Raw genomic sequence first — 19,879 nt, 5'->3', positions numbered from 1 at the left:
AAAATGCCCAACCCAGTTAAAAAATTGAGACAGGGAGAAAAGTTGTCCCTGAAAACTACAGGAATCAATAGCAAGTAAGCTGGTCAATTTCCCCCCATATTTTTTAACAGATTGTTTCACATTTTCACATGTATCTCCCTGACCATTGACCAAGATCATTCACTTATATTTTCCAGGGCATCTCATGACCTCAGGAGACTTCTGTCCTTGCTTGCCAAAAGTGCCCCGAGACAAGAGGTGAACAGCAGCATGTGACACGCTCTGACTGAGAATGTGTCTGTCTTTTTTTCATACTTATACAAACCAGCTCATATTTCATCAAGGTGTGTGTGTGTGTGTAGTACAGTGAGAGTCTTGCTGTGTTCCAGGTGGCAGCATTGAGTCACAGTAAAGGCCGCAGCAGTGGAGGCAGATCCCAAGGCCCGCATCATCAAAATGATACCGGCTCAGGCAGGAGAGAGAGTGACATCACCACTGAAGCTTCTGAGCTGGAAAAGTTCAGGTTTGCCTTACCAGGGATTTGTGATCTTAAAGGAATAGTTCAGCCCAGAGTGATGTAGAAGAGAGAGTGGCGCCAACGGAAGTCCAAGATGCGTGACTCACGTAGCTATAGTGTGTGTGGGGAAATAGTTCCAGGAAGTATGTTTGAATGCATAAAATAAAGCTGATAATATACAATTTGATTCTTTAAACGTCTTATCCTTTCAAAGTAAATCACAAATGGTCCATTCTGCTGCAACTTGACAGCACTGCTTAATCCAGAACCTTACTTCCGGGAACTATTGCGAGGTTAAAAAAAAAAAAAAAAAAGAAAGAAAGAAAGAAAAAGTCCATACGAGGGATCGGCTGATCAGCATTTTGGTAAACAAATGGCTTAAAAATAATTCTGGAGGAAAACAGAGTACGTGCAGACTGAGGAGCGGAAGTCAACACCATGACAGTCTTATCGCATCGATAAAAACTTTTTATTTTAGAGGCCCACAATATATCAACAACTAGCCAACAGATATCAAAGCTGGTCAGCTTTATGGAAAGAGCATGACTCGAACTTGACCGTTATATCAAACTGGTCGTTCAGTGGTGTTTTATTGTCACACAATTAACGTTAGCTCACAGCTAACAGCTAGCTATGTTCCAGCTCCCAGCGCTTAGTGCAGGTACATGTATTTAGATAGGGGGGATGCGCATGTACAGGGGGGGTTGATTTGCGCGTAACACCCCGCAGAGTCACCCGGAAGTCAAGTGTTGTCGTCATGACATCACGCGGATTCCTAGTAGCCTATTGGAGTCAATGGAGATGTCGCAACGCTTATATCTCCATTGCTCTGGTTCAGCCCAAAGTGAAAATTCAGTCTTTAGGTTCACCCCACATGGGCTGGTAGAACCACCAAACACCAGTGAATTATCCTCCGTATTTCTCTCTTAGCCCAAGTAATGTAGTCTCACGTGGTCAGACCCAATGTCCTACAGTACAAATACATCAGCACGCTTCCAGTGATGGAGGGTCTGAATCACAAGTGAATTTCCGGGTTTTGCCATCAGAAATCCTGTGGTGAAATCTGATTGGCTGGGCTGTTACTGAAGTCTGGCACTCTCCACGAGTCGAGTCACGCAGTCCGTGGTTGGTCAGTTCATATGTCTGTCATCAATTTTGTTTTGGTCTTAGGGGGCGGTCCTTAACCGCTTTTTAAGAATAGTGTACCAGACAGATATCTATCTACGGCTGGCTACTGCAAGACTAATCTCAGCCTAACTATTATAACTACATAATTTTAGAGCAATTTTTTTTTTTATATCTGTCAAGTTCTCCAAACAGCGTATGCAGCATAACCAGTGTTTTGAAGCCCAATGACTGCACTGTAGCGGCAAAAGTCATATATTTTTCTCACTGACAATAGCAAGCAGAGTCTTCCTCCAGTATGTCCACTCCACACAACACTTAGCATTGTCAGTGTGGAAAATATAGTACTTTTGGACCCAGAATGCAATTGTTTGGCTGCGAAACATTTGGATTATGCTATGCGAGTTCTTGGGGAAAAACGAATGGTGATTTGACATTTTCGGCATTTTTGTTGTTGTAGATAGACTAACAATAACTTCAGTAGTTCAATAGTTTGCTGTGTGTTTGGTGGTCCTATGATTATTTTTTTTTACGATCAATTGTTTTTATTTTTATATATCATATATAATAAAACAAGGACAGTCAGAACACTTCTGATAATATAGAAACATAGACATTACACCTGCCATGAAATACACCGTACATTACTTCTTCAACTAGGTGAAGGTGTGCAATATTCAAGATACAGTAAATATGGTCACCACAGCATCAAAAATAAGAATAAAACAAAATTATTAGTGAAGGCAAGATTAAACGGAAAGAATAGCCCATGTTAAAATAAAAAGATAAATCAAATATTTCTGTTCTGATTGACACCACCCACCCCCCATCCAGCCCATCCACCCACCACCGATTTTCAGCAATTTTCCAGAAATCCATTACTTTTGGACATTCCCATATCATATGGATATATGTCCCTGGATTACCATAAGGACAAAATGAGCAACTGGGAGACTGAAGTATTTTCATTTGGTAGAGTTTCCTCTGAGAATAATATAATCTATGTATAAGTTTATAGTGGATGAATTGGTGATCGAGATTCCTTGATGAAAGACTGTTGTTTGACCATACTAACTGCCAATTAATATCTAATATGGTGATATATCTTGTGTCCACAAAGTATTTAAGGAGAGAGCTGATTCTTTATGTTTTAAAAGGAACTTATAAATATTTGACACCACTCCTTTGGTTACTTGCTTGAGGATTTTGGTGATTGGATGAAGTCCCAGGTTACTCCCCCCCCAGTACTCCATAAGAACGTAATGCAGTACGTAATTGTAAGTAGAAATAAAAGGAGGATTTGGGGAGGTTACATTTTTGTTGGATATCCTGAAAAGAAAGTAGACCATCCTGTCCCCAGATATCCTCCAAGGTGAAAATTTCCCTGTTGCTCCATTCATGAAATACAGTAGGTTGACCTCCCACTAAAATGTCATGATTATGAAATATTGGAGTATCAATGTACCATTTATTTTCGATTTTAAGATCTTGACATACTGAGCACCATGCCACTAATGAGTTATAATAATAATAATACATAGCGCTTTTCTAGTTACTCAAAGATGCTTCACAAACAGTATAACATAAAACTTAAAGCAGCTACGAGCAACTTTTTCGATTGTTATTAAACAGTATAATTACAATATTGATGCATCACATCTTACCTATAATAGTAGCTGAGACCAAAGCCGTGTGAATCGGAGATTGCTCCCTTAATGATTATTAAGTCTGTGTCTGTCTAAACTCGCGTCAACAGGGGGCTCTCTCTCTCTCTCTCCTTACCGCCGGACCGGCTACCCGGAAGTGAAACGCGGAAGTGAAACCCGGAAGTGAAACACAGCTGCCTGCCTACCCCGTTCGCGCTGCCTAGCAACATAGCATAACAATGTGAACGCCACGCATACTCTCACGAACATCTCTCGTTATATTCTAACAGGTTTTTTGGAAGTTATTTTGTGGTTATGGCCGAAGTGGCTGCTGCAAACCATTTCATTTCACTTCCTGATCTTCCCTGGCCACAGACAGACTACACTGGCCGATTCACTCGGGGTTCAAGCGAGACTACTCTGCGTTGGTCTCGTCGACTATTAGAGGTAAGATGTGATGCATTGATATTAAACTTATACTTTAGCAATATAGCATGAGAGCAAGTGTGTTGTGGAGAATATATCCCGCTGATAAGCTGTTATCCCAAGAGGCCTGCGGCCTCGTGGGATAACAGCTTATCAGCGGGATATATTCCACAACACCACGCAGCTCGAGTGCTATATTGCTTTTATAAAACGGTTTCCAAGTATAATAATATAATAATAATAATACTATAAGTCCGACTGGCATGGTATTCTGATAGAGTCAGTTGAAACACTACTGTAAGGCGGGACCTCTAGCAAGAAGATAGACGTGCGGGTGATTTGATTGGATCGTTCTGGAGACTGAAGTCGACATTGGCCAATCCTGGCGCTTGCTGAGAGCTTTTTGCAAAGCCCGACACCAGAGCCGTATGCCGACACCAAGTAACGTTACGTCTTATTTAGAAATGCGGGGTTAAGAGTGAGGGCGCACGAGAGAGGGGTTAAGACATTAGCCCGCGTCTATTCTTGTACAAAACATCATTTTCTGCGAAGTATTAGTAAAGTTATAAGCGAAGATCGATTCACAAGGATCTGAAAGCTGTCTCCGGCATTTTGTTTTTGAGGTACTTTTTAAGAGAGTTGCGCCATCATGTGTCCATAATGACTCATTGTACAAAGACTTGAAGGACTAGTGACCCTCCATACAGCAGATCAAGAGAAAGCTGTTTGGCTCGAGCGCAGCGCTGCCTTTTAGTAAGAGAGTTGCCATGGCAACCAATAACCCATGGCCATGGGTTATTGAACTCGGTTACTGGAATTATACAATGGCTGTGAACCAATCAGATTGCTTGATTTGAGAGAGCCGTTTTATAATGTTTAACACATTGAGTGCCAGCCATTTTTTCATCCTGTAGGTAAGTTGTGCCAGGTTTTTTTTTGAGGATTCTGGCTCATTTTACAAGAGCCGAGGATTATTTTCTGTTAAGAATTCATGAACACCACTAAAAATAACTAATAGAATGTGTGCTTTCTCTGTCTAAAAGTGTTAGTTTGCAGAGTTAGTAGTTATGTAGATATTAGCCGTTGAGTACAGCATGGTTTCAGCGTCTGGAAATTTATTCAGAGATAAATGGCTTTTTGTGAAACAGTCACTTTAACCATTCATTTTTGGCATCAGTAAGACCGTCAGACATTCTAAACAATAGTTTGAACAGTAATTTCCTCCATAACAACAGGAAACACCCCTCTCATTCAAACTCCTCCCTCCGTGTGTCTTCTCCTCCTTCCTCCTGGCTCTACAGCGGGCGTGTCAGAAGCGCGTTGCTGCTGCCTGCCTGCCTGCCTGCGTGCGGACGCTCCTTGTGCGAGTCAAGATGGGCCGGGGAATGCGTGGGCGATGGGCAGATGTTGATTCTGGCCTTTCTGAGGTGTTTCAAAGTGTGTTTCACCTATAATCTATTTTGCAAATCGCTCTCCGCTCTCTGTGTGCTGCTGCCTGCGCGCGGCCGCTCTCGGGCAAGACAAGTCTGGAATGGATTACTGTAAAATCGCCTCGCCATTTCCTTGAATGGCTTGCTCCCGCGGCAGTTTTTTCTTTGATTTCGCTCGTCTGGGGGAGCACTGTCAACACTTAGTGGGTCGGTAAAATAGATTATACACATTCTCTTGCTCCAATAGTGATCTCGAAGATGTAAAAGTTGTTGATTGATGTCCCACCGTCAAAAAAAAAATGTTTATGTAAGACGAGATATCTCGGCTCTGGCACTCAAGCGTTGGATTATGTAAGACGAGATACCTCGGCTATGGCACTTAACGTGTTAATAACAATCGAAAAAGTTGCTCGTAGCTGCTTTAATAGATGATAGGCCCAAATTTAACCTTGGCTAGATTCAATGGGATATTGGAATGGACAAGGTTTTGCAGCCTAAGAGGATGCACCATGCTTTCTTCAACCGAGCGCCATGCTGGGCATGAAGCAGGGTTGAATCATAGACTTAAAGAACGGAGCATGAAGGACCAATAATAAAGTTGGAAGTTTGGCACCCCTTGCCCCCCTGATGTCTTTAGCCTCTGTAGAGTAGAGATTTTAATTTGTGGCCGCTTATTCTGCCAAATAAATGTATTTGCAATTTCTTCCAATATCCAGGGGGAGGAGCAAGAGGGATCATCGAAAAAATAAAATTCAAACAAGGAAGTACATTCATCCTGATGATTGATATCCGGCCTTGAGGTGAAATTGGAAGTTTGACCCATCTATCAATGTCAGATGCAATGGCTTGGTAGACATTATTGTAATTTTCATGTGCCGTCAATGACAGGGAGGTGAAGATGTCAACTCCTAAATATTTAAACTGATTGACCACCTTCAAGTTAAGATCCCTGAGAGGTGCTGAATCCCCTATATTAAAAGGCATTATTGTGGATTTGGACCAATTGATTTTATATCCTGCTATAGAATTAATCAAATAATGCTAATATATAAGGGGTAGACTTCATTACATTTTGCAAAAGAATCAGCAAATAAAGATATGTAATGCTTTGAGTTACAGACAGTGATCATGACCAGTCGATTGGCGAATAGTCTGAGCCATTGGTTCCAGGGCGATGGCAAACAAGAAAGGGCTCAAAGGGCAGCCTTGTCTTTGGCCTCTTGCAAGGTTAAACAGGGGAGAACATATGCTGCCGGTTAGAACTGAAGCAGTGGGATTGGTATAAAGAACCTTGATCATGTTGATAAAACCCTGTCCAAAGCCCATGTAACCCATAAGGCCTTAACTGACCACAAATACTGCCACTCTACCCGGTCGAAGGCTTTTTCAGCATCCAAGGACATTATAGCACTGGAGGAGTTGAGATTTTCCATGGAATGTATTATATGTAATGGCCAACATACATTATCGGAGGCTAAACGTGATTTTATCAATCAAGTTTGATCTGGCTCTATTAAAATTGTCATAAGATGCTCCAATCGTGATGCTAGGACTTTGGCATAAACTTTTACGTCTGCATTTAAAAGAGAAATAGGCCGGCAACTAGCGCAATCCAAGGGGTCCTTGTCCTTCTTCAATAATAAGGAGACAATAGCAATATTTGTATTAGAGGACAAAGATCCCTTTTGAATGGCAGTGTTGACCAAGTCCTAGCAGAGGCCAAAAAGCAACATAAAATTCAGGTGGGATACCATCGATACCAGGCGATTTATCCTTGTTCATTTTGAGTTCATCAAGGGTTACAGGGGCTTCCAATGAGGCTGACATGTCTGGAGGTACTTTATTGAATTGAAGTGGATCTAAAAAACGTTTGCATCTCGACTGATCATGTTCTATTTCAGAAGCATATAACTTTGAAAAGAAGGAAACAAAATTAGCATTTATCTCTTTGGGTTGAGTGAGAACATCCTCATTGGCTGATCGGATAGCAGCAATATTAGCCAGCTGTTCATTTGCTTTGATCTTTAGGGCTAGCATATAGCTAGGTCTTGAGTTATTCATATAGAAATGTTGTCTTGTTCTGTGGATAATGAATTCAGATCGCTGTCTTTGTAAATGATCAAGGTTCTTTAATAGCAATGTCCTATGAATTTTCATTATTGGGTGAATTATCCCTTTAAAAGAATCAAATACAGTCTGTTTTGCCATCAAACTCATGATAGATATTTCCATTTTTCAGCGTAACCTACAGAAACCAGAGGTGTTTCAGCAGCCACCCACTGCATAAGCTCTTCTCTGGCATCCTCACTTCTCTGGTGACGAACCGACTCGACAGGTATACATGAAAACATCCTGGATAACATTTCTGCTCATGTCACGCAAAAGGCTTCCATCACACTGAGTTGTATGTATTCCTCCTGTAGTGAGTGGATTGACCATGCACCGCCTGAGTCTGCCCTTAGAGTCCTGATCTGCCTACGATTACTGATCAGAGATCCTCAGCATCAGGTCCAACTCGACAAACACTTTCACTTCTCTTGTTGCATGCTAGTTTTCATATTCATCAGTGCACCAAAAGATGAAAAAACATTAACTGTGACTTTTATCTGCTGCCTCTTAGATCATTTTCCATCAACTCCAAGGAGTCGATTTACTTGCCAGGGTAAATGTACATCAAGGCTTTTTCCACATGTATACTTTTGTGTATTTATCTATTTATACAATTGAGTATGTGGACTTTGTTTATTTGTTTGTCTATTTCAAGTTCTGTGTTCGGCCACAGCTATGGCGTTTTACGTGCGATCGGGCTGAAACCTTCGGGGTGTGTAAAGGGCACCCATGTGGGTGACCTGACGGAGAGGATTTTTAAATTAGGCTAATTAGCTAATGATGTGATGTCATCTGTGATGTCATAAGGGCGCACGCACACACACACACACACACACACACACACACACACACACACACACAAGGAGGCATTGTGACAAGACTGATCAGTGATGTCACACACACACACAGGAGGCATTGTGAACAATTGATTATGTGGGCGATGTTTGTTTCAAGTTCTGTGTTCGACCACTGTAGTAGAGGTTCGGCAGGACCTGGTTGGTTGTAAGGCAGCCAGTGACCAGGACCTGGTTGGTTGTAAGGCAACCAGGGATGATCGCATCCCACCGAAGTCCTCATTCGTTAGATTCGTTAGAGAGGTTAGGTAGTCCGCTGATGTCCCTCATCCCTCATAAGTGATGATGTCAAAAGTGATGCCCCACACACACACACACACACACACACACACACACACACACACACACACACACACACATACACACACACACACACACACACCCACATGATGTAATCAGTGAGATCATAATGGGGCACACACACACAAGGAGGCATTGTGACATCACTGATACAATAACATTTAGTGAGCAACACACACACACACACACACACACACACAACCGCGTGCGCCAATAGGGCAGGCGAGGCCGAGCTATGGGCGAGGCCGCGCCCGTACTACATCAGTGGTCCTCAAAGTGGGATCCAGGGACCTCGGGGGTCCTTGAAGGCGTTCCAGGGGGTCCCCAGCAAAAAGGGTCATCATTTATTTTCGCTATAATTCCATCCATAGGTAAACACAATGAGAGAATGTACTGTACTATGGCTCTTTTGGTCATGGGTTTCATACACTTTCTGTAAGAAAACGTCTAAAAGCAAAAATCCTATCAGATGGGGGTACCCTGGGACAAAATCTTATCAAATGGGGGTCCGTGGTCTAATTTGTGTCAGTTTAGGGGTCCTTAACTTGAGAAAGTTTGAGAACCACTTGTCTGCAATTCTCTCACTTTATCTCCATCCCTGCTCTATTCCTGCTTTAGTATATGGAATCTGTCACTGCCACGTACATAGCCTGTGGAGGACAGGCGTTTGCCATGCAGAAGCTGGTCACAGCGACCTGTGAGTAGCCTCATCTCAGGCAGTATCAGAGAGAAGCTGATAGCTCATGTCCTGTGTGCTTCCCTTATCACCGCTGGGTTTGTTCATGGCTTTCACAGACATGTTTCAGAAGCTGTCGGCCGTGGAGGATCAGAGGGGCTGGGTGATCGGGAGTGGAGCTCATAGGGTCAGTGACCACTCATCATGAGGTTCTCCTCCCAATGCTTCTCTTTAACATGAGGTCAATGTGTGAGCTGTGGGAGGAGAGGAGGAACATTTTGGTGGTTTCTCTTAAGTCCCTGATGCTGCACTGGAGTGTTAGTAACTAGGCAGCTTAGCAGCTGGATGTGGACATTTCTGACAAAAGCACCAACAAAAATTGACTTACTCAGAATTCCATCGCCGTTCCATTTTTGATAGGATCCACCTCCAAAAACGTTGTTATGGCGGCCATCTTGGAATTTCAAAATCACGTCCTAACGAAACCTATTTCTTACAATATCTCCGCTTCTAAACCACTTAGGATCACAATTTCAGTGTCTACACATACATTTTTAGTTAGGACGTTAGGACGTGATTTTGAAATTCCAAAATTGGCGCCAGAACAATGTTTTTGGAGGTGGATCCTATCAAAAATGGAACGGTGATGGAATTTTGAGTAAGTGCAAAAAAAATTGTGCTTTTGTCAGAACTGTCTGCATCCAGCTCAAATCTAGCGCTAAGCCGCCTGACTATGTGTGTGGAGTTGGGTTATTATAGTTTTAATTTTCGGTAACACTTTATTATAACGTTGTCTTCAGTTATAAGTCATTTATAAGCCCTTAGTTAATGATGAACATTTATAAAACAGTAATATAATTTGTAGATTATTAATAAGCAATTGGTTGATATATTGAATCATTTGTAAGTCATTCAAAGATGTGATATTCCATAAATCTGATGAACAGGGGCTAATGACGCCATGTGTCAGAGAAGACAGCGGTCTACTTTATACCCTCCCCAGGCCTGCAGAAGCAGTCAGCACTTACAAGCACTGCAGTACAAACTACAGTGTTCCTCACCTGTAATAAATGATGTGTAAATAATTTACAATTAATTTAGAAGGCTTTCTGCATCCCCTAATCCAGGGGTGTCCAAACTTTTTTGAATGGGGGCCAGATTAGATAATGTGAAAATACCTGGGGGCCAGCTGCTTCTCGCATCATATGGGTTATTAAAAAAAGTCATATACAATACAATTGTAATCTAAGGATTTTTTTTCAGTGCCATAATATTAGTCCTTAAATCAATAGTTTAATAGGCTGTTTCACTTTATCCACCCGTTCACTGCCGGACAATTGCTGGTATGAATTATGCTTAGTCTGGTAATGTCTCTTCACATTGAACTCTTTCATAACAGAGATGGTCTCTTGGCAAATGAGACAAATGTAACTGTTTCAGCTTTCAGTGAAAAAATATAAAACTTTCCACCGCTCCTGAAAGCGGCAGCCCTCACTGTCAATTTTACGCTTCTTTGCTGGGGCCATGTCTGCCACCCATTGGGAAATGTCTGTTCATTTGCCGTTTACCGTCTGAAAACATTAGTTCCACCTGGATTGTTCCAGGTTGTTGGACGGCACGGTGGCTCAGTGGTTAACACTGTTGCCTCACAGCAAGAAGGTCCCGGGTTCGAACCCCGGTCCGTCCCAGGTCCTTTCTATGGGGAGTTTGCATGTTCTTCCCGTGTTGGTGTGGGTTTCCTCCCACCACAAAGAAAACATGTATGTTAGGGTTAATACTCCTGTCAGTGCCCCTGACCAACGCAATGGTAAAAGAGCTGAATTTTCTCCCCGGGCGATGCACTGCGGCTGCCCACTGCGGCTGCCCACTGCTCATAGTTCTAGGAAGGTTTCTAGTAGAGGATGGGTCAAATGCAGAGGAGGAATTTCCCCATGGGGATAAATAAAGGATAACCTAACTTAACTTGGTGCTTTTCTACAAACTGTATGATAGTGCTGTTATCGTTAGGTGAACTGAAGAAACGCAAAGTGAACTTGCTTGAATAACCAATACTGTGTAGAGGGCCACATATACTTTTTGAGAGACAACCTGAGGGCCATTTAAAATTGGTCCACGGACCTCAATTGGCCCCCGGGCTGGACTTTAGACATGCCTGCCCTAATCTAAAGTGTAAACAATTCATCACACATAAATGTGTTACATACAAGGGGCGGGGGTGGCTCCGTTTGTGAAAATTGAAGCCAAAGCAGAAGTGTCTTAAACATGCATTCTTTAAAATGGCCTGCAGGGGGCGACCCATTGGTTTGTGGACTTCCATTTTGAAGCCTCAAGTGTGACATTTTGGCTGTTGCCATCTTGGTTCTCGCACAAGACGGCGAAAGACCACAGAGCCGCAGCGCAGCCTGTTCTGTTATCTGCAAGTTGAACGATTAAGGCGACCTGTCGATCATGCCCAAAACATAATCTGTTTTATCATCTATTTTACTCGAAATGGGACCATAATTTACAAAATGAACATCTGTATTGAAGATAGGGATGCACCGATCCACATTTTTTCACTTCCGATCCGATTCCGATACCTGAATTTGGATATCTGCCGATACCGATATTATGCCGATACCAATATTTTTCTTGAATATACAGTATAGGCAAAGATTTGGCCAATTAAAGATTTTTTTTAAAATATACCTTGCAAAAAGCAGACAAAATTAAGAAAATATACAAGGCAAAGAAGGATACTATTATACATGGGCAAATTACAGCCAGCGCGGTGCGGCCTGTGCGGCCCATGCTGGAATTGCACAAAAAAAAGAAAGAAAGAAATCCCGATTCCGATCCGATCCGTGAATTAGTGCCAATGAATATGAATGGATCGGCCCCATCCCTAATTAAAGATTTGAAACTAGCGATTGAGACCATAAACTCATTAGCAAAGTGTTCACTGAGGCCATACAATAAATAAAGTGAGAAGTAGGGTAATTTTCCCATCTCCGTTTACACTTTAGATTGGGGGATGCAGAAAGCCTTCTAAATGATTTGTAAATGATTTACACATAATTAATTACAGGTGAGGAACACTTTGTAGTTTGTACTGCAGTGTAGTAAGTTCTGACTGCTTCTGCTGCAGGCCTGGGGAAGGTATGGACAGCTGTCTTCTCTGAGACACATTAGCCTTAAATCTTTGAATGACTTACAAATGATTCATAATGTATCAACTAATTACTTATTAATCATCTACAAAAACATTAATGTTTTATAAATGATTAATTCATCATTAACTAAAGGCTTATACATTACTTATAACTGAACATTATTATAAAGTGTCACAGATTTTTTTTTAGCTCTTATTTTTGTTTCTTTACCATCTTATTTAGATTTTGGTCCGTTTTCAGTGTTTTTTTAAAGACATGTATTGTTATTATTATTTTACAAATATTTAGTTTCAGTTCAAGTTTAATTTAATTTCAGTTCTAGTTTTAGTATTTTTGATTACTCCCCCCCCCCCCCCATTATTATTATTAGTTCAGAGCAAGAGATTTGTATTGTTTGCAGCAGCTATTGTGTACATGTACCAACAAGAAATCATGAATCACCTTTATACCTCATGATTATGTTGCTAATTACAATGATTACAATGATTTGATGAGGTAACTTCATGGAATACATTTTTAGTCAAGTAACCTACCCTGTCTACTGCCCACAGTACATCTTGTGAGGTTGTGCTGTCCTTGTAGCATGTGGGTCAGTGTGTACTGTGAAAATCAGTGTGTTGTCGAAGTGTCTCTGTGCTAATGTCACCATGACAAATATAATAGTTTGGTTTTGTTAATTCCCAGACCCTGGTGAAGCTCCTGTCAACCACAGACAGCAGTGTGTTATTGGGAGCCCTGCTGGCCCTCACCACACTGGCTGAGAGGTAGATGGTTTATTGCAGGCATCAAATCAGTTTATTATTAGTTTATCTGTTGCAAACAATTTCTTCTTCTAGCCCAGAATGCAGGGAGAAGATTGGGGAGCTGCCGATAGTGGAGAACCTACTTGTAATATTGCAAGAATATGACTTGTTATCAAAGAGGTTAGTGACCACTTCATCTGTTCTTATTGGTGTCCATCATATTTTATTTTCCTGGCAAGTCCCATTACTCTATTGCAATTACCAAAGATAAAAACATGTGGTGAGTAACACTGGGAAAGAGACAAGATTTCTTTGATAAAAATTCATAATTAACAGTTCATGTTAAGGGTTAAAAAGTAGTTATATTTAATTAGTGATAGCAAATGAAATATATGTATGGGAAAGCACAATTAGGCCTATTTGTAAGTCAGAAATAACCTATGATCCCTTAAGAGAAAATAAAGAAGAAAGAAGTTAAGTGGGTGAACACAAATGGCATTTTTTTGCATGTGGTAATGTAACAACTAATTTGATTCTGTAAAGAAACAATATAGTTGATCCCAGTCTACTCTTACCATGTCATTTCGAGTTAGTTAAAAGCGCAATCATTTGTACGGTGGCTCAGTGGTTAGCACCATCGACATATAAATATTCATACATCTGAGCAAAGCCCTGTGCACAGCAGTGCTACTCTCCTGGGTGCTGGCTGGTGCAGGGTGAATCACAAGAATAAAAAGAAGAAGTTCTCCAGGATAGGAAAGATATAGACACTTTATTTAGTTACATTAAAAACAAGAAACAAGGCGAACAACGCGTTTCACATTGTGCTTCATCAGGTTTGCTGGTGTGCGCTGGAGAACTTCTTTATATAAATATTCATATTTATCTCAGTGGTTAGCACTGTTGCCTCACAGCAAGAAGGTCCCGGGTTCGAACCCCGGTCTGTCCCAGGTCCTTTCTGCGTGGAGTTTGCATGTTCTCCCCGTGTTCATGTGGGTTTTCCCTGGGTGCTCCGGTTTCTTCCCACCATCAAAGACATGTATTTTAGGGTTAAGACTCCTGTCAGTGCCCCTGACCAAGGCAATGGCAAAAGAACTGGAGTTGATCCCCGGGCGCTGCACTGCAGCTGCCAACTGGTCCTAGTTCTAGGATGGTTCCTAGTAGAGAATGGGTCAAATGCAGAGGATGAATTTCCCCATGGGGATAAATAAAGGGTAACTTATAACCTTCATCAACCTATTGGAGACCACAGAGCAGCAACATCAGTAGGTCATCTCTCGTTCCTGGTGCAGGATGAGTGCGGAGCTGCTGCGGCTGCTGTCCCCGGTGCGGCAGGTGAGGGAGCAGGTGCGAGAGCTGGAGGGGCTGCCGGTGCTGCTGAGCCTGCTGCACGGACGCCACCTCAAGTTGCTGTGGAGCGTGGCCTGGGTGCTGGTGCAGCTGTGTGAGGAGCCAGACACCAGGGCCGACATCCGCAGCTGGGGCGGCGTGCAGCAGCTGCTACGGCTGCTCAGCAGGTTGGTGACGCAGTGCCATACTTCCAGAGACTTAAAGGAAAAGTTTGCCCATTTCGACCGGCTTTGTATCATTACAAAATCAGTAGTAGGCCTTTATGCAGACGAACAATGTTTACCTTCCCTCCATGTTGGAAGCCACTCCTCCTGGCTACTCCCGCTTTCATCAACCCAGGTTACATGCACGAGGAGGTGGGGTGTTGCTGTAATTCACAAAAATTCCCTTAAATGCTCTGTTATCTCCATTAACCCCGTTACATCTTTTGAATCCCTAGCTTTTGTAGATCCTTCAGTCCTCAATAATTACAGACCAATCTCCAAACTTCTGTTTTTTTCTAAAATCTTAAAAAAGTAGTTTTTAATCAACTGTTGTCCCACCTGTCTCAAAATTCAAATTTTTGATCAATTTCAATCTGGTTTCAGACCTCTTCACAGCACTGAATCTGCACTTCTAAAAATAACAAACAACCTTCTTGTGGCTGCTGACTCAGGAAAATGCTCTGTACTTCCTCTCCTCGATTTAACCGCAGCCTTTGACACAGTTGACCATTCAATCCTCATTCACAGGTGATTTGAATGGGCGGGGGTCTGTGGCTCTGCTTTAAACTGGTTTTCCTCATACCTATCCAACAGGTCCTTCTGTGTCTCTAATAACTCATCATCTTCATCTACCCCCCTGTTCTGTGGTGTCCCCCAAGGTTCAATACTCGGTCCAATTCTCTTCGCCACGTATCTCCTTCCGCTAGGTCATATCATCTTTTATGCCGACAATACACAAATCTACCTCCCACCCTAGAGCCTAATAACTACAGCAAATTAACCGACCTCAATAACTGTCTTCAAGACATTAAATCATAGTTTGCTACAAATGAAAATAAAACTGAGGTCTTGCTATTTGGACCCCACCATTTGACCAACACTATCTCCCCTCACCTTGGTCCTTTGGCCTCCTCTGTTAAACCTCTTGCTAAAAATTCGATTCAGGTCTAAACTTAATAAACAAATAATAAACAAATCAATCAGGTAGTTAAATTAAGTTTTCTACAGCTTCGTATCATTTCTAAACTCAAGGTAAATTCTCTGTACCTCTGACCGCGAGAGAGTCACCCATGCCTTCATATCATCCCGTATAGATTACTGTAACTCACTTTACTTTGGTATTTCTCAGTCTTCACTATCCCACCTCCAACTTGTTCAAAATGCTGCAGCACTCAAGGTCTCATCATCTCAACATCGGCGTGTCCGCACAGAAGCAGCCGGCTGCCCAGTTCTATGCGGATCCCACTCGCATAGGGGCAGAACACGCCATACAAGCGGCAGGATTAGCCTATGTGTCATCACAAACGCTGAGATGTCACTTCAGCTCATCTCGAGGCTCTCGTGGATGCACGCATACGAAAATGAGTAAATACAATCTGTAGTTGGAATAACAGCCATGCGAGCCGGCGCAGCTTCAAGATCTGCTCTCTTCCTCGAACCAGTGATGTCATTGGCTTGAGGAAGTAAAGCAGATCCTGAAGCCACGCCTCAGAGACACAGAAAACATTGTAGTCTGGGCACCTTTCACCCCGCTGTTTGTCATGGGGGCGTAAACCACGGAACCAGAATGAACACCGGAAGGAAGTGCGCCAAAAAACGTCTCTGTTGCCTTTAGCTTGACGTCTCTTTCATCGATTAATTGTCTGATGCAAAGCTTAAAATATGTGAGATTGTGAATCCGCAATGTTTCTAAAATAACTTCTTCAAAAACTTCGTTCGGTACGCCCATCTTTTGTTTTGTTGTTTGCCGTTCTGGTACGTTGTGTCTAATTGTCAAGTTAACGTAAAAGTTGCCGCTGTTACTTCCTGTCTAGGGCGGGCTCTAGGCCGGAACCAGGCAGGGTGACAAAATCAATTGTGAACGGAGGCCAGGCTCTTTCTCGCCGAGAAGACCCTGGTGACGCGAGGTTAAAAACATTGAAAACAACTGTTGTTTTTTCACTATATATCCCGATTTCGGATAGAGATAAGGTTCAAAAGCGGCAAATAGTTCCTTTCTTTAATTTTTTTTCCTTCTGATTTCCCCCCCAATTTTACTTGGCCAATTTCCCCCTGCTGCCCCGGTCGCTGCTAAACCCTCCGCCGATCTAGGGAGAGCCGTAGACTACCACCATGCTTCCTCCGACCCGACACATGCACAGTTGCCAGACGCTTCTTTTCACCTGACAGCGGGGAGCTTCACTGGCAGGACGTAGCATGTGGGAGGATCATGCGATTTTTCAAAAGTAGGCCTGTGCACATCCCACCTTCATCCAGGTGCAGGGCAAAAGGCGTGATATTCAGTAGGAGAGAATGAATGTCCGCACACCGGTTAATAGTTGATTGATTGCCTGAAGAAGACCCGTGTGGGGTCGAAACGTTGCGCTTATGCAATTATTAAATTATGGGAGCTTAACCGGTGTGCGGACATTCATTCTCTCCTACTGAGGATCATGCGATTCCCACCAATAGTTCCTTTAATTTATGAGGAGATAAGTTCTATGGATGTTGTTGTAATTTCTACTGGTCGCTGATAGCGCTAAGATGACCTAATGTCCCTTTAAGTCTAAAGTTGTCTGTGAACTGTTGCAGTGACAGACAGTACGTCTCTGACCGTTCATCCATCGAGACACTGTCCAGCGCTAACGCAGCCGGTCGCATCCAGAGAGAGCACATCAGAGAGGAGCTCAGCCCACAGGAGGAGCAACACAACACTGTGGCCCTGCAGTCAGGTAGGGCCTGGGGATACAACTTGTCATGTATTGGCTCAGTAGTTAGCACTGTTGCCTCACAGCAACAAGGTCCTGTCATGTACTGGCTCAGTAGTTAGCACTGTTGCCTCACAGCAACAAGGTCCTGGGTTTGAACCCCAGGCCATCCCAGCTCCTTTCTGTGTGCGCTGCAGTGCAGCTGTGCACTGTTCCTAGGTTATATAAGGTCAAATACAGAGGATACATTTCCCCACAGGGATAATAAAGTATACAATACTAAAATACATTACTGGATTTTGTTGAGGGTTTCCTAAAGGGCATCATGTACTCCTCTTAGTTGAATAATCATTATGCTATTCCAATGGTGAAGGACAGTGCAGAGTGGGAATGTAAAACCAGTCAACAAAATGTTACTGAATGCTTGTACATTTCACCTGTGGCTGGTCAGTCTGTCTACTCTAAGACGTTTTGATCAAGTCATTAAGATGTAAAACCACGAGCTGTCTAATGGAAAATTAATTGGGAAGTTTAATGAAACTTCTATGAAATAAGCTTAGTCCAATTCAACTGCTGTCCAAGACCACAAGAATGATGAAAAAAGTAAGGTATGAGAGTTGTTAAATCAAGTGGTATTCCCCTTTAACACCTTTTCCAGCCTGCTGTACAACTCTGACTGAGCTTCTTTTAGACGACACCTGTGCTCATCATGTGGTGCAGGTAAGGACATCTCCCTATGCAAAGAGCAGATGTGGACAGCTGAGAGGATGGAGATCAATATGTGTACATTCCACCTTCATATAAAAAAAAAGCATAAAATATATTGAAAATTGTGTAACTGTCAAATTAGACAATGTTTTCTCATTTTCTCAGGAAAATGGGATATATGTGATTGCAAAGCTGATTCTTCCACAAAGTACTGGACCAAAGGCTGTTTCTTTACAGGTATAAGGCACTTCATATTGAAATCACATTATGATGTGCCAATTGATGTTTTAAGGACCAAACTGTAAGATATTTGTATATTGCTTTGTTGGCAGTGCTATGCATTCCGGACTCTCCGATTTCTCTTCAGCGTGGAAAGAAACAGACATCTGTTTAAGAGGTGCTGTTGTTGTAATATTACTATAAAAGTTACTATAAAATAAGAGTTGAGTTTTAATATGGTACTGTACACACAGGGGGGGGGGGAATCATTTATTACATCAAGTTCATTATTCAGTATCTCTTAAATAAAAAGATTCCAGGTGTAAAAGTTTTGTTCATTTTGTCAGCCATTGATTTAAGTTATCAATTAGTTATCCATTCAAAATGTACCATAAGTTCATTTTAATTTGCCTTAGTCAAGCATTTTACAACAGTAGATGTCACTTTTTCTTATGTTAAGATATCTATTTTGGAATCAATCTAATCCAATGCACTCCAATGTCATTATGTAATCTTCTTTCCATTTCAGGCTCTTTCCCACAGACCTATTTGAGTTGTTTATTGACGTTGGCCATTATGTACGAGACCTCACTGCCTATGAAGGACTGCAAACCAGAGTCTCACTCTACACTGTGAGAAAACAGATTCAGAATGGATTCAGCTGTTTATCCAACTGGTTTTGGGCTGGGAAAAAATCAGAATGTGTTTTGGGATCGAAAAACTTTACAATGGGACTGAAACCTTGATTGCAAACTAACATGTACCATAAGCTGATGAACAGATGTTTCTACCCTACAGACTGATGGTGTGCTGTGTGTTTTGTACTGCAGGAAGAGGAACTGGGCGGTCTGAGAGAGAACATTGAGGCTGTAGACCAGAACCGCCCTCCTCTCAGAGTGATCAACGGTTATTCTGTACTGGACCATCTGGGCACCGGGGCCTTCGGAAGCGTCTTCAAGGTGCTGTGACGTTCCTCAAGCTGACAGCATTCACAGTCAATATGATGTTGGTTGGCGTTACCACCTCTACTTCTTCATGAGCTTATTTCATTCTCACTCTGTCCTGCTATGCTCTATAAAGTGAAAGGGCTTCTTGAAGGAGCCTTGGAGTCCTCAGAGTGCAACCATAGGGGACCCCAAGAAGGTTCCTTGGAGAACGCCTTCATAAAGAGCTCATAAACCGTGATGGCGTTTCAACAAACTGCTAACACATGGTGGTTCTGCAGTACCAGTAACTATTTAGTATTTAGGGAGTACTTTCTTGAGGTGGAATCTTATGGTGCACACAGGACCCCTTTGCATCTGAAAAGAACCCCCTCACCCCACCCAAGCACATACTAGCACTATATATATATATATATATATATATATATATATATATATATATATATACGTATATACAATTGTCTTTTTGATTTTGGCTGTCCATCTTTGGCGACACTGACAGGTCCGTAAGCAGAGTGGCCAGAATCTCCTGGCTGTGAAGGAGGTGAACCTCCATAACCCGGCCTTTGGTAAAGACAAGAAGTCCAGAGACATCAATGTGGAGAAGATCATCTCTGAGCTCACCATCATCAAAGAACAGGTGCAAAGTTTTTTTTCTTTTTAATCTAATTCCTTTTATCTGTTCTGTGACCATACAAAGCCATACATTGTGTAGTTGATTTGTTATTTTGCTCTGTTTTTATAGATGACACATCCAAACGTTGTTAAATATTACAAGACATTTTTGGAAGGTGAGGATATCTATTTCAAG

At 42.2% G+C, this 19,879-nt stretch overlaps 1 protein-coding gene across 1 annotated transcript in view; it reads left to right on the top strand.

The window, feature by feature from the left end:
- The window catches only part of nek10 (NIMA-related kinase 10), a gene marked incomplete at both ends in the record, with an annotated part of 42,911 nt that overhangs the window by 910 nt on the left and 22,122 nt on the right, over positions 1-19,879 (top strand). The window contains 18 exons of the mRNA XM_083632460.1: positions 155-237; positions 369-502; positions 7,363-7,458; positions 7,547-7,631; positions 7,744-7,785; positions 9,005-9,083; positions 9,182-9,249; positions 12,899-12,978; positions 13,051-13,137; positions 14,250-14,474; positions 17,082-17,221; positions 17,856-17,917; positions 18,071-18,142; positions 18,238-18,302; positions 18,654-18,756; positions 18,955-19,083; positions 19,571-19,708; positions 19,814-19,859. Coding sequence (XP_083488586.1) covers positions 155-237; positions 369-502; positions 7,363-7,458; positions 7,547-7,631; positions 7,744-7,785; positions 9,005-9,083; positions 9,182-9,249; positions 12,899-12,978; positions 13,051-13,137; positions 14,250-14,474; positions 17,082-17,221; positions 17,856-17,917; positions 18,071-18,142; positions 18,238-18,302; positions 18,654-18,756; positions 18,955-19,083; positions 19,571-19,708; positions 19,814-19,859 — 1,734 coding nt within the window. The remainder of the gene's footprint in view (positions 1-154; positions 238-368; positions 503-7,362; positions 7,459-7,546; positions 7,632-7,743; positions 7,786-9,004; positions 9,084-9,181; positions 9,250-12,898; positions 12,979-13,050; positions 13,138-14,249; positions 14,475-17,081; positions 17,222-17,855; positions 17,918-18,070; positions 18,143-18,237; positions 18,303-18,653; positions 18,757-18,954; positions 19,084-19,570; positions 19,709-19,813; positions 19,860-19,879) is intronic.

Source organism: Poromitra crassiceps, assembly GCF_964638095.1.
Source record: "Poromitra crassiceps genome assembly, chromosome: 1".
Lineage (NCBI taxonomy): Eukaryota > Metazoa > Chordata > Actinopteri > Beryciformes > Melamphaidae > Poromitra > Poromitra crassiceps.
Note: the sequence above shows the minus strand (reverse complement) of the source record. Positions and strands in the feature narration are given on the sequence as shown.